Genomic DNA, 12,288 nt, shown 5'->3' with positions numbered 1-12,288 from the left:
GGAGGCACTTTAGAATGTGTGTGTGCTGCTTAGTGACCTCTGACCCGATGATAAACCTGTCCTTAAACTTGCCAGAGAGGAGGTGATCTGGCTAACGGTGCCGCCGTGCTGCGTGTGTTAATTAGCCGTCGACCGATGTTCCCTGTGCATTGTGGGAGGTTCGTTTCTGATCGTCAGATCAGACAGTTATCCTGCAGTGAGTCTTTGCTGGTGGTCTGCTGCGTACTTCTACAGTAGAACTCTAGAAGTAACTCTCTCTCTCTCTTCCCCCCCCCAGGTGAAGGTGAATATTCTGGGTGACGTGGTGGACCAGGGCTCCACCAATCTGCAGGTAGATGCGTGTGGATTCAGCCCCCACGCCGCCATCTACTCCATGAGGCCGGACGTGCGCTGCGTGGTGCACCTGCACACCCCCGCCGTGGCTGCCGTGAGTAGCGCTGCAGGGCACGCTGGGAAACGCGGTCCCCTCTGTGCAGCGGCAAGCTGATGACGGGGGGGCGGGGCCTGTCTCTCGCCACAGGTGTCGTCCATGAAGTGCGGACTGCTGCCGATCTCGCAGGAATCGCTGATTCTTGGAGACGTCGCGTACTTTAGCTACCAGGGCAGCCTGGACGAACCGGAGGAAAGGGTGGAGTTGCAGAAAGCACTCGGGCCTACGGCTAAGGTACGCACACACACACACACACACACACGCGCATCTGCCTGATTACATGTCCTCATGCTCAGACTCCCACACACACACATTCTCTGAGCATGAAGCACCTCACGCACCCACACACACACACACACACACACTTTCAGGGTCACAGGCAAACCTCCCACACCAAAGGCAGCACCGTGGTCCTGTGATCAAAATAGATAAAAAGTATTTAGCAGAGAGATGTGGAAGAGCTCAGTGTGTGTGTGTGTGTGTGTGTGTGTGTGTGTGTGTGTGTGTGTGTGTGTGTGGCAGGTGCTGGTCCTCAGGAATCACGGTGTGGTGGCCCTCGGGGAGACCATTGAGGAGGCCTTCCACTACATTCACCACGCCCAGTATGCCTGTGAGATCCAGGTGAGACGCGTGTGTGTTGGGGCGGAGGTGGGGCTGGCGTCCCAGTATATCCACACTCCTCACACTCCTGTGTGTGTAGGTGAACGCCTTCTCCTCCGCGGGGGGACTGGAGAACCTTATCGTGTTGGATCAGGACCAGTACAAGTCCCGCACACATGCCGTGGCAGTACAGGGGGTCTCCATGGGCTCCCAGCACAAGTGGAAAGTCGGGGAGCTGGAGTTCGAGTCTCTAATGCGGATGCTGGACAACCTGGTGCGTACGCACGTTTGGCGCCCTCCTGTGGCCGCCACCTCGCCCACACCCCGCCGCGTTCGCTTTTGCCGTGCTTTTTTTTTTTCTTTCTGAGCGCGCGTGCCCGATCTCCGCGTCCACAGGGCTACCGGACGGGCTACACCTACCGGCAGCCGCTCGTACGCGACAAGCCGCGGCACAAGAGCGAGGTGGAGATCCCGGCCACGGTGACGGCGTTCACGTTCGAGGACGACGAGACGCCCCGTCTCCCGCTCCGTCTCCTGCAGCAGCGGCAGCAGCAGCGCGAGAAGACGCGTTGGCTCACGTCGCCCAACTGCTACACCAAGGTCAACGTGGCGGACGCCGCGGGCGACGAGAGCGCACGCATCAGGACGATGGTGGGCACACCGGCGCACGCGTGCACTTCTCACAGAATACGGCTGGCTAAGAAATGCCGCCGGTGGTTAATTCGTAGGATACGGAGGCCGCGATACGATACACATTGCGATACACGGAACGTGATACGATACACAACACGATAGGGAGGGCAGGAAACGATAAGAATGAGGAGAAATCCCATTTCATGTGACCAGTTTCAGGTCTTGGTTTGCCACCATGATGGACCACTACACAGTGTATTAGGTCGTTAGCTATAGAACTACCTGTACCACCTATTGGAGTTGCCTTTTAAAGCCTAAAGGGCCCTTTAGCAAACTTCTAAGGACAAGTTGTGTATTTAAAACGAGTAGCTAGTGTGAATAATAGTGTAGTATTGTTTTGTGCACAGCCCTGTACATTAAGTAGGCTTTCCAGGTCATTCTGCACTAGCTGGCTTGTGAGCAGGGCTGGCATTGTCAGCAGATGCATTCTTGATAAGTTCGTGTTGCTGATGCCCTCTGGTGGTCGACATAAGTACAACAGTCCCACGTGTTGCTGTCTCCCAGCGTTGGTGTGAGTGGCAGCGTTGTTCAGTGGCTGATGATGTTTCTTCCCCTTCTTCCAGTGGATGAGGTCCGAGGACACCAGTACCAGCACGCCAATCCGCATCGAGGACCCCAATCAGTTCGTCCCTCTGAACACAAATCCCACCGAGGTTCTCCAGAAGAGGAACAAAGTAGGTCTCCTCTCTCTCTCTCTCTCTCTCTCTCTCTTTCTCTCTCTCTCTCTTTCTCTCTCTCTCTCTTTCTCTCTCTCTCTCTCTCTCTCTCTCTCTCTCTCTCTCTCTCTCTCTCTCTTTCTCTCTCTCTCTCTCGCAGTCTGACCCTGTTCGTTGCATCCATTTCAGATCCGAGAACAGAACCGCTTCGATCTCATGACCGCCGGTCCGCAGTCTCAGAAGCTGGCGGGAATCGTGGTGGAGAGACCACCGGTGAGCACTACAACACCCACAATCCTGTGCTTCCACACACTTTAGCTCTTGTAGTTCTTCTAGCCTCCACTAGGTGGAGCCACATGCTTACCATTCAGAGGCTATAGCAATAAGGTACTAGTGTTAAGTGCTGGACTGTTTACCAAGAGAATGATGCAAGCTGTGTGTCATAACGGGCCTGGAGGAGTTAATGTGGCTGTGTGTCTTGCCTTTAAGGAGACGCAGCCAGAAAAGGTAATTTGGCTTTAAGAGTTTGTCGAATGCTGCCAGTGGTCGTGCAGTGAACCCGCACCAAATCCCGTCATGTTCACATCTTGAGTTTTAAGCCCTGCATCAGGAAATGCTGAAACTCCCAGGCCCCAGTCCGCGATTGCAGAACCATGCAGACCGACACGAAACTTAAACCGGTTTCCATTCACACTGCTCAGTAAAGTTTCAGCACTTCTTGGTAGTGTGTGATAAACATCTCCATCGTGTTCTGTGAAGTCTCACACTCGCGCTGCCGTTTTCCTTGCCTGCTGTGCGTGTGTGTGTGCGTGTGTGTGTGCGTGTGTGTGTGTGTGTGTGTGTGTGTGTGTGTGTGTGTGTGTGTGTCGCCTGTATTGGGCTTTGTTTGGGGCGAGCCACTTTTCCTCTGTGACTTGCGAGTAATCTCGTTTGTGTTTCGTGTGCCTGTGGCTGGTCTTGAGCTCCCCCTGGTGTCGTGACAGGTTTGCTCACAAGTCCAGTTTGGGTTGACGGTCAGAGCAGCATGTTGAAATGTTTGCGAAATCTGCGGGTATTCTGTGGGTGTGTTTGGCAGCGTTGATGTCAAAAGACGCCTTAATTCCAGTACTTGTTGTCTAATGTATTGTGTACACACACACTCTCAGCCGTACACAGGTGCAGACGAGGACCAGGACGAGGGGCTTCCCCCCAACCCTTTCAGTGAAATGATGGAGTCTGAGAATGAGGACAACAAAAGACGCCAGCACCTGGGGCTCCATGGTAACACACACACACACACACACACGGACGCGGACACTACCTGATGTCTGATGTTCTATGTCTGACATTCACTAGAAACACACACACTGCACACACCTGCTCTGTGGTCACAGTTTCCTGCACACACACACACACCCCATCACCCCATCACACACTCCTCCCAGCCTTCTCTTACTTAACACCTTGGTTGTTGTGGCGTTGCCGCGGTGATGCTCACGTGTGGTTCACCCTCCGCCCTCAGCTGTCGATGGTAATTACACACCTGCCAGTTCTCGGCCCGCAGGACAGGACGAAATCGATACAGCAGCACACAGCTTGGCCTCTGCGCCGCAGCTAATCTGAACCCTGGGACCACAAGGATCCGTTTCTACACACACACACACACACACACACACACACACACACACACACACACACACACACACACACACACACACACACACACACTCGGCTGGGGTTGGAGAGTGACCGGCTGACGCCCCACAGTGCTTCTGTTAAAGCCACAGCTTTGGAAGCCCAGCTTCCCTTTACTCGTCCTGTCCTGCGATCACACGTGCAGCACACGTGACCCCACACCACAACCTCGTTTTTAACCCGCACTAACGGTCACCACGAGCACAGTAACCAGAGCACGTCGTTAACGGTGACGCTGTGTGTGAACGCTCAAAGATGACGGCCGTCTTTGATCCCGCCTCTTCGGTGGTTTTCAACGCCGCTGCAGGAGACCTTCGGGTTTAAACCCCGGTCCATCCGAGCCGAGCTGTGCCACCCCTGCAGGGTCGACTGAGACCCCTCCAGAAACGCATGTCTACCTCTAACCCGTCTCCCCCTCTACCTGTCTGTCTGTCCGTCCGTCTTGTCTGTCTGTGTGGACTAATCCCGCTCACGCCAGATGAGGAAGAGGAGCAGCTAACGTCTGATGACGCTTCCACTCTGTCCCCGTCTGCGTCTCACGCGCATTCACCACTAAACACACCTGCCAAAGAAGGTAGAGCTGTGTGTGTGTGTGTGTGTGTGTGTGTGTGTGTGTGTGTGTGTGTATGTGTGTGTGTGATATAGAGACTGAAGGACATGAAAGGTCTTCTGTAATGTATCTGAATGAAAAGAGGCGTCACCCTCACACAGGAATGACTTCTGATGATTCCAGATGTTTTGTGTCGTGACCCAGGAAACGTAGAGCTGTAGACACTACAGGAACCTGTTGTTCTCCACAGTGGGGTATCGGAGACTTCCACTGGACAGGGGGACTGTTGGATTTATTTTAAAGCTGCTGTTCACTGTACTATCCTGTGTGTGTGTGTGTGTGTGTGTGTGTGTGTGTGTGTGTGTGTGTGTGTCGGCGTGTGCGTTCTGTGAGTATTGTTATTGTACGCAAACAAAAATAACTAGCAAGTAATGACATGCATGTTTCTGACTGGCATGGTGTGTGTGTGTGTGTGTGTGTGTGTAGGAAGATATCAGCAAAATATCCAGCACCTTCCAAATGGTAACTTCTTATAACTGGGCCGTAAAGACACGCACACACGCGCGCGCACACACGGACCAACTGGAGAATAGGGTCAAGAGCAGTTGTTCACTATAGAGACATTGAGGTGACCCAGTAAAAGTTAAAAGGAAAAAAGAAAAAAAGTCACACACAAAAGTAGGGTAGTGGTGTGACGACATGGCTGTGGTCTCCTCATTCTGTTCCTGTTACATCATTACGTTCAGAGGATTACACAACGTCGGCCGCTCCACGACCCAGACGTGCGCTCCGCGTGGGGTTTACGTTTGTTACCATCAGTTCCCCACGTCACGTGCAACCAACAAATTAGTCTGTGTGTGTGTGTGTGTGTGTGTGTGTCTGTGTGTGTCTGTGTGTGTGTGTATGTATGCATGTGCAGGTTTGTGTGTGTGTGTGTGTGTGTGTGTGTGTGTGTGTGTGTGTGTGTGTGTCTGTGTGTGTGTGTGTGTGTCTGTATGTGTGTGTATGTATGCATGTGCAGGTGTGTGTGTGTGTGTGTGTGTGTGTGCGTGCGTGCGTGCGTGCGTGCGAGCGAACCGACCCATGAGGACTGTGCCAATAACGCTACACCTCCACAGCAGATAGGCCTCCTTCAGAGTCCTGTCAGCGCAACACACAAACCCGTCTGGGGGGGGGGGGGGGGGGGGGGGTTGTTAGCTGAAGCGTTTGGGGGAGAAGAACTTGCTGGCATCCGTGCTCCAGCAGTTCTGTGTGGGATTCTAAAGAAGGCAGTCTCTCCGCAGCGCAACAAAAGACGTTCTCAGCCTCAGCAAAGGTCATTAGAGCCAGTTCCCTGACAGATCTTTAGTCGTGGCTTTTGTGAGTCTGCCATTCCGGGGCGGATATGATTGATGGCGCGTGAACGTCTGGGCTTCGCCCCTGATCTGTCTTCTCCCCCTCAGAGAACCACACGACGGCCCTCCTGAACGGCAAGAACGAGCGATGCCACGAGGAGGAACTGAGCGGGCAGCTGAAGCAGCTCACCACCGGCGTGGAGGGCGTGGAGATCACCGTGCGCACGGGCGAGAAGATCGAGGAGGCGCTCTCGCCCGAGAGCTCGCCGTCTAAATCGCCCAGCAAGAAGAAGAAGAAGTTCCGAACTCCGTCCTTCCTGAAGAAGAATAAAAAGAAGGAGAAGGTGGAAGCCTAGAGTGGCTGGAGGGGGCGGAGCTACGACCCAGTCTGTCTGTCTGCCTATCGTTTACCCGTCTCACTCCCCGTCTGTCTGTCCACCCTTTGTTTTTAAAGTTTGTTTGATTTTTTTTAAATACCAGTTATTGGGGAGGAAAAACCAATACTTAGGCACATGTTTGGGAAGGGAAAGGTGTGAATGAACTGGTCACGTGGGAAGTGACGCACGTTTACAGATGTGGGTCACGTTTCACAAGGCGTGAAGAGAGAAATGGGCTTTAAACAGGGAGTCCTGGGAAACATCCTTGAATCCATCTCAACTTTGGCAGGCTAAAAACACACACACCCAACACACACCACGAGCTGATCACACCTGATCCACCTCATCTCCGCGTTCGGCTCAGTTAAAGCTGTTCCACACGTTGTTTCCCTGTGAAACCACCGAGCTCCTTATTCATCCACCATCTTTCCCGAGATTTGATTTGGTTTTAAAGAAGAAAACCAGTTACCAGTTTGTTTTTTTTTTTCTACGTTTCAACCACAGGACTGATGTAGAAGACGACTAAATACACACTGGACACTAGGGTTTTTTTATTTTTATTTTTAAGTTTTTAAATCTCCCCCTCTGTTGGACATGGGCCCGTGTACCGTGGGCTGATGATCCAGTGATGAGCGCCTCTCTGAACAGCTCCTGCCAAACTCTCGCGGTGTAACACGGAAACAATCACGTTTTAGTGAAGTACAACCTCATTCTCTCATCTAGTGGGGTTCACCTGTAGACATCAACTCATCTCTTTTTTTAATGTTTGTTTTTGTTTTGTTTTTAACCGAAACAAGATTTGGTATTTGTCCACTCAGTTTTGTACTCCTTTCTGTACTTTTACAAAGATACGAATGTTTAAGCATGTTTTTTTCCCTGATAGTAGCCTATGTTTCTACAACTGATAATGTAGTCATGCTTGACATTTCTCAGCTATATTATAACTCGGATTACTAAAAGCATATAAGAGAACTGGATGAGTGATGTAATGATATATATTTTATTTTTGTGCTGCACTTTTATTGTAGTGTATAAAATATATATATATACATTTATATATAGATATTAAATATAGATGATTTTACCATTAGACTGAGTCTGGGAGATTGCAGAAAGTTGGAAATGAATGGAGTTTTGTAGCAGGTCGTAGTGGAGACCAAGCAGAGGAGTGAAGGTTGTGGGTCGTGTGTGTGTGTGTGTGTGTGTGTGTGTGTGTGTGTGGGCTTTAATCACAGTTGACAATTGCAGCCTAACAGAGCAACGAAAAGCCAATTAAACGGGTCTCGCTGCACGGACTCCGGGCTGGTTTTTGTATGGCGTTTGTAAGCCATATGTTTCACGATATAATCACAAGACAAGGGTCGTTTAATTAGCGGTTCTGTTAAGTCATTCTGAGGACGGCCATATGTCACTGAGCCATGCGCTGCTGTGCTGAAGGACTCCCAGCTGCTCAGAGTCACCATCTAAGTTCTGGAGTCAATGCTGCTGGCTTGATCTTGTCCACGTTGCCTAAATAGACTTTATTTAAGAAAAAAAATGTTCTGAACTGGGGAATCGGACCTTTTTGTAACACGGGCGAGGGGGTTAGGTTTGTCTTGCATCTTAAAGTCGCACGACATGAACTCCATACTGTGGAGGTGCTCTTGAGAGGTGTCTGGGTATCCTTCAGTGAGCGTGGAGATCTTAACTTCTTCATCCAGACTCTCGGATGTTGAAGAGAACGGAGGAAGAGTTCACCTTAGTTTGAACCCTGCCAGGCCCAGCAGTGGAAAGGTGCCATAGGCTACAGTCCCAGAGCAGTGCTGTCAGTCCATCAATCCCAGCGAGCAATGTGAATTAGCCAAATGGAGAAGGACGCACCTCTTTAGCCGTGTAAATAGCCTGGTTTAAGTCTGGTTTAAGCCTGGTTTAAGCCTGGGGGTGGCCGTGATCGGTCGTCTGAAACGGAGAAATTAAAATGGTAGAGAGGTTAAAGATGGTGGCAAAAAAAATGATACGCTCAGATGTTTAACACTTCTGTTGTACTATTGTTTCGTTTTCATACCCATTTTATGCATTTTCGTCCTCATTGTATCGCAGTGATTTTTTTTTTTTTACGTTTACAGAGATCTACACTTTTATTAACCATTTCACGGGCGTTCAGCTCGAGATTGAACGGCTCAACCCCCCCCGGCCATCGGCACCTGTGGAGACTAATGCTTCTTTTCTCAGTGTAGTTCTTCCTTCTGGAGTAAATGTTCTTCTTTGGCATGCGAGTGTGAGCCAAGCCTCGTTGTGACCTGTGAAAACGTATAGAAATTGTTATCTAACGGACTTGCCTTAGATTGTATTGCTAATCAATGTAAATTCACAAATAAAAAAGCTATTTTAAGAAAAAACATCGTCTCAGTCTTTGGTACTGAAGGCACAATAACGTGAACAGAAAAGTGCTACCTACTACCGAGTTAATTTTTACACTCAGTTCAGTGTTAGCCATCAAATTTTAAGTTACATGAGCATTCTTTAAAATGCATATACATAAATTCAGAAGAACAATATGTGAATTGTCGGTAAATTGTCTAAAACAAATAGGACACTAATAATGGATGTAAAAGCCTGTACCCTTGTATCACATTGTTCCCAGTAGGAGGAGTGAGGGGCCTTAAGTAACTGGTCTGTTTACCTGAAACCTCGTCCAACTAGATGCCACAATTAGACTCTGCAGCGTAGATTCCTGTTTCTGTTGTGGGTTTTTTTTTTTTTTTTTACAAGCTCAAACGCGTGTGTGTGAGTGAGGAAGAGAGACCGACAGACAGGAGGATTCAAATGTATTTCTGAAGTTTGTGTCCTTTCCTGAATACGCTTGAATATGTACCTGCAACTCACAACACCCCGCAGGTGCACAGACTGCTGCACACACACGTCCCTGCTGAAGGCGACCAAGGGCTGACCGCTCAGGGTTCGTCAGTACTCCATCTGATCTGGGATCAGTGGTCCTCTGTTGATGCAACTGCCCTCGTCAGGAAATTAATCAGTACCTGGTCCTAGATCAGCCCTTCTGTAGTGTGAATGTCCAGTGTGAATTAATTCATAATACATTTTTAGTAATTTTCTCGATGCTTTAGTTACCATGGCTTAATCTACGTTTCTGGTACATTATTTCCAAATCTATCCAATAAAGACTGCCAGAGTTGTTCACTATTATTTAGGATCAAGTCAATGTAAAACAGGGCAACGATGCTCTTGGTTAAGCATTTTAAATGTTGAATCTTAGTAAACGTAATTAATTATCGTGATTAATAAACGTGGCGACTGCCCTCGTTCTGCTGATTTTGTCGGCTTCCGTTATAAATGTGATCACTGGTGTTTGCATTTTGAACTAGGAGCGAATGCGCACGCATTCTTCAGAAATGTTGACTGCTGAACTTGGTGTTGGAGGAAACACTGCCCCCACTGGAGGGTTCTTGCATTACACCCTCATGTTCCCATGCGGTCCCTCCTCACCATGGGCCAGCACCACACCTGCTCCCCGGCCACAGGACTCAGGGGAGGGGGCCCACGCGCCTTCCCGCGAACCGAAGACTGGGAGAGGCGCGAGGATCGGGCCAGTGGGGGGAACCACAATCATCCATACAATAAAGCCATTGAGAGGCAGGGCCTTGCAGCGAGAGAGAGAGAGAGAGAGAGAAAAGAGTTTCTCTTTTGGCAGCATTCTGTAAAGAGGGTGTAGTGAGTGTTAAGATGGGGAGAGTGGGGGTTTTTGTCCTGCTAAAGCATAGAGAATCGAGACATTAGGAGGGGGGGCCCTCGAAACAGACTTGTACTGTGATTGTTAAAACAATGAAGCAGCTCGCGTGCAGATGGAGGCACGGCCCGAGGGGGTTAACTCAGAGGGGTGCGCCGGCTCCCCCTACAGGTGGAGAAGAGCCCAACCTTGGCATCAGTGATGACGGGCACACGACCTCCTAATCTGTCCAAGGATATCCAGATATGCTCCGACCTTTAATCCGAAGCAGCCCGAGCGGCGGTATGGAAATCCCTGCCCACGCTCTCCGTGCGGGGCGGGGCACTGCGGGACACCTGTCGGAGCAGGTGTGTAGCGGGTTCGTCCAAAGCCCCCCCGCGGGTGTGACGCCTCCGGCCGTCCGCCTGCCTAATCTCCGGCCGAGGGCCTCCAGGACGCACAGGGAAGCAGCAGCTACTGAAGATGTCTTCACTAACCCTGGAACACCCTGACCAGCTCTCCAGTGGTTCCTAAAGATGGACTCTGAGATGCTTAAATGCAGCCAGACCATCTGGAACAGTTGGTTGGGATGTGACACTCTCCTAAAAGAGACGTATTGTAGGGTGTGTGTGTGTGTTCAGTAATAACAATCTACATAACCAACCTGGGTTTGCAGGCATTTACACTACATAAGAAGTTTTATATGGGTTCAAGGTAACAGAGTTCACTGGCACTATGCCAATTAGTTACACAGTACAACTGCATAAAAAAATACATGGAGGCTATACAACTGATATACAACAACTAATCGAACTATAGCACAAAAACAGCATAAAATGAAGCACTTCAGCACAGACCATTATGGCATAGAAAATATACTTTAAAATAAACGAGACTAACGGAGAGATAATAGCAGTTATCTTTCCCCTCTTGGAAGTATGATGTTAGGAACATTAATTAATTAAATTAATTAAAATTAATGAAGAATTCCCAGTGTTCCAACAGAGATGATCAAACAGGAAGTGTAGTGTGTTCCTCAGACTGACGGATAACTGTAGACCTTTTGTGCTGCAAAACAAGCCTGGCGGTTTGGCTGAAAGGTTACGCACCCCACATTTGTGTTGAGGCCTGTGCACGAGGCTGAAGATATTGGGCCTTTGGAGTAGCAGCCCGGCACTGATGCAATAGCACCGTAACATGGAGGGCTCAGGATGGGGGCGTCCAACCAAGCTGCTAACACACGTTCTGACTTAACCAAACAACCATCTCTAGCGACAGCTAACCAAGCCACTGTATCTAACACACACGCTACGTTGTGCACGTTGTTGATACTTTTCTGTCAGTTCAGAAGGTCCAGCTCGACGTATTTTAGAGATAAAGGAAATAATAATGTTCTGTTCCAGTGTCTCGCTGGATTATTTCTATATCTGCTGGTCAAGGATGAGCAGGCCTTGAAGAAGGAGAGAACAAATGGGGGTTGGTTTGTTTATCTCTCCTGTGATGCTAACGCTAACGCTTAGCACAAAACGTCAGCACCATTAGAAACGCCGTGAAGCGAGTGACGTTCGAGTTAAAGGCCCCGAAGACGCCGGGGCCGTACGAGGGCCGTCTGCTGTCTGCCACGGGCTTCTTATCTCGCCCGCGCTGGTCCCCGCGCTCTCCCCACGAATCACGCTAGGGACACTCGGACCTCCATACGGACATTTGGAGCTGCCGCAGCTTTGCAGACGGGCCTGACCCGAAGACACTTGCCCTGCGAGGGATAGTGAAAGGGCCGAGCCTGACTTCCATCCGCAAAACACGCTTCACTACGTCCTTGAATCAGCCTACTGCATAATCCATGCTTATTGGAGTTGTGGTGGCCGGTGATAAGATCTAGATTATCCTGGAGATTCAGGCCACGTTGGTGTCATGGTCAAAGGCAGGATGTTCTACAAACAGATGGAAAGAGTGTGTGGGAGGATTTACAGCACACACTGACGCTGCATGAATGAAAGCTAATTAGCATTTTGATGGCTAAATCACAAGGCTACACAGGATCTTTCATTCATCTTAAAAGCTTTTGGCTATTGAGTGTAACGGGCCGGATCACACTATGGGACAGTTTGTACGATCTGACGCACTCAGTTTCATACTGGAAGGTGGCGTTAGTTGAATCCCACGCATGGTTAACATGACCTGGGTGTTGATGGTATTAAGTGTTTTGTAGTAAGCACGCAGACCTGGGACCAGCTCTTTCTTTGTTCATACAGTCATCCTGGTGATGCTACG

At 49.8% G+C, this 12,288-nt stretch overlaps 1 protein-coding gene across 1 annotated transcript; it reads left to right on the top strand.

The window, feature by feature from the left end:
- Window positions 1–247: 247 nt before the first annotated feature.
- Window positions 248–8,697, top strand: add3a (adducin 3 (gamma) a). Its single transcript, XM_076985180.1, has 11 exons — window positions 248–427; window positions 521–664; window positions 953–1,051; window positions 1,131–1,304; window positions 1,427–1,681; window positions 2,287–2,397; window positions 2,569–2,652; window positions 2,869–2,886; window positions 3,525–3,639; window positions 4,532–4,627; window positions 6,046–8,697. The coding sequence occupies exons 1-11, from the start codon at window positions 374–376 to the stop codon at window positions 6,291–6,293; spliced, it is 1,398 nt and encodes a 465-aa protein (XP_076841295.1). The 5' UTR covers window positions 248–373; the 3' UTR covers window positions 6,294–8,697.
- Window positions 8,698–12,288: the final 3,591 nt, after the last annotated feature.

This window comes from Brachyhypopomus gauderio, unplaced genomic scaffold, assembly GCF_052324685.1.
Source record: "Brachyhypopomus gauderio isolate BG-103 unplaced genomic scaffold, BGAUD_0.2 sc37, whole genome shotgun sequence".
Lineage (NCBI taxonomy): Eukaryota > Metazoa > Chordata > Actinopteri > Gymnotiformes > Hypopomidae > Brachyhypopomus > Brachyhypopomus gauderio.
The sequence above is the reverse complement of the archived record's forward strand: the minus strand, read 5'-3'. Positions and strand labels throughout refer to the sequence as shown.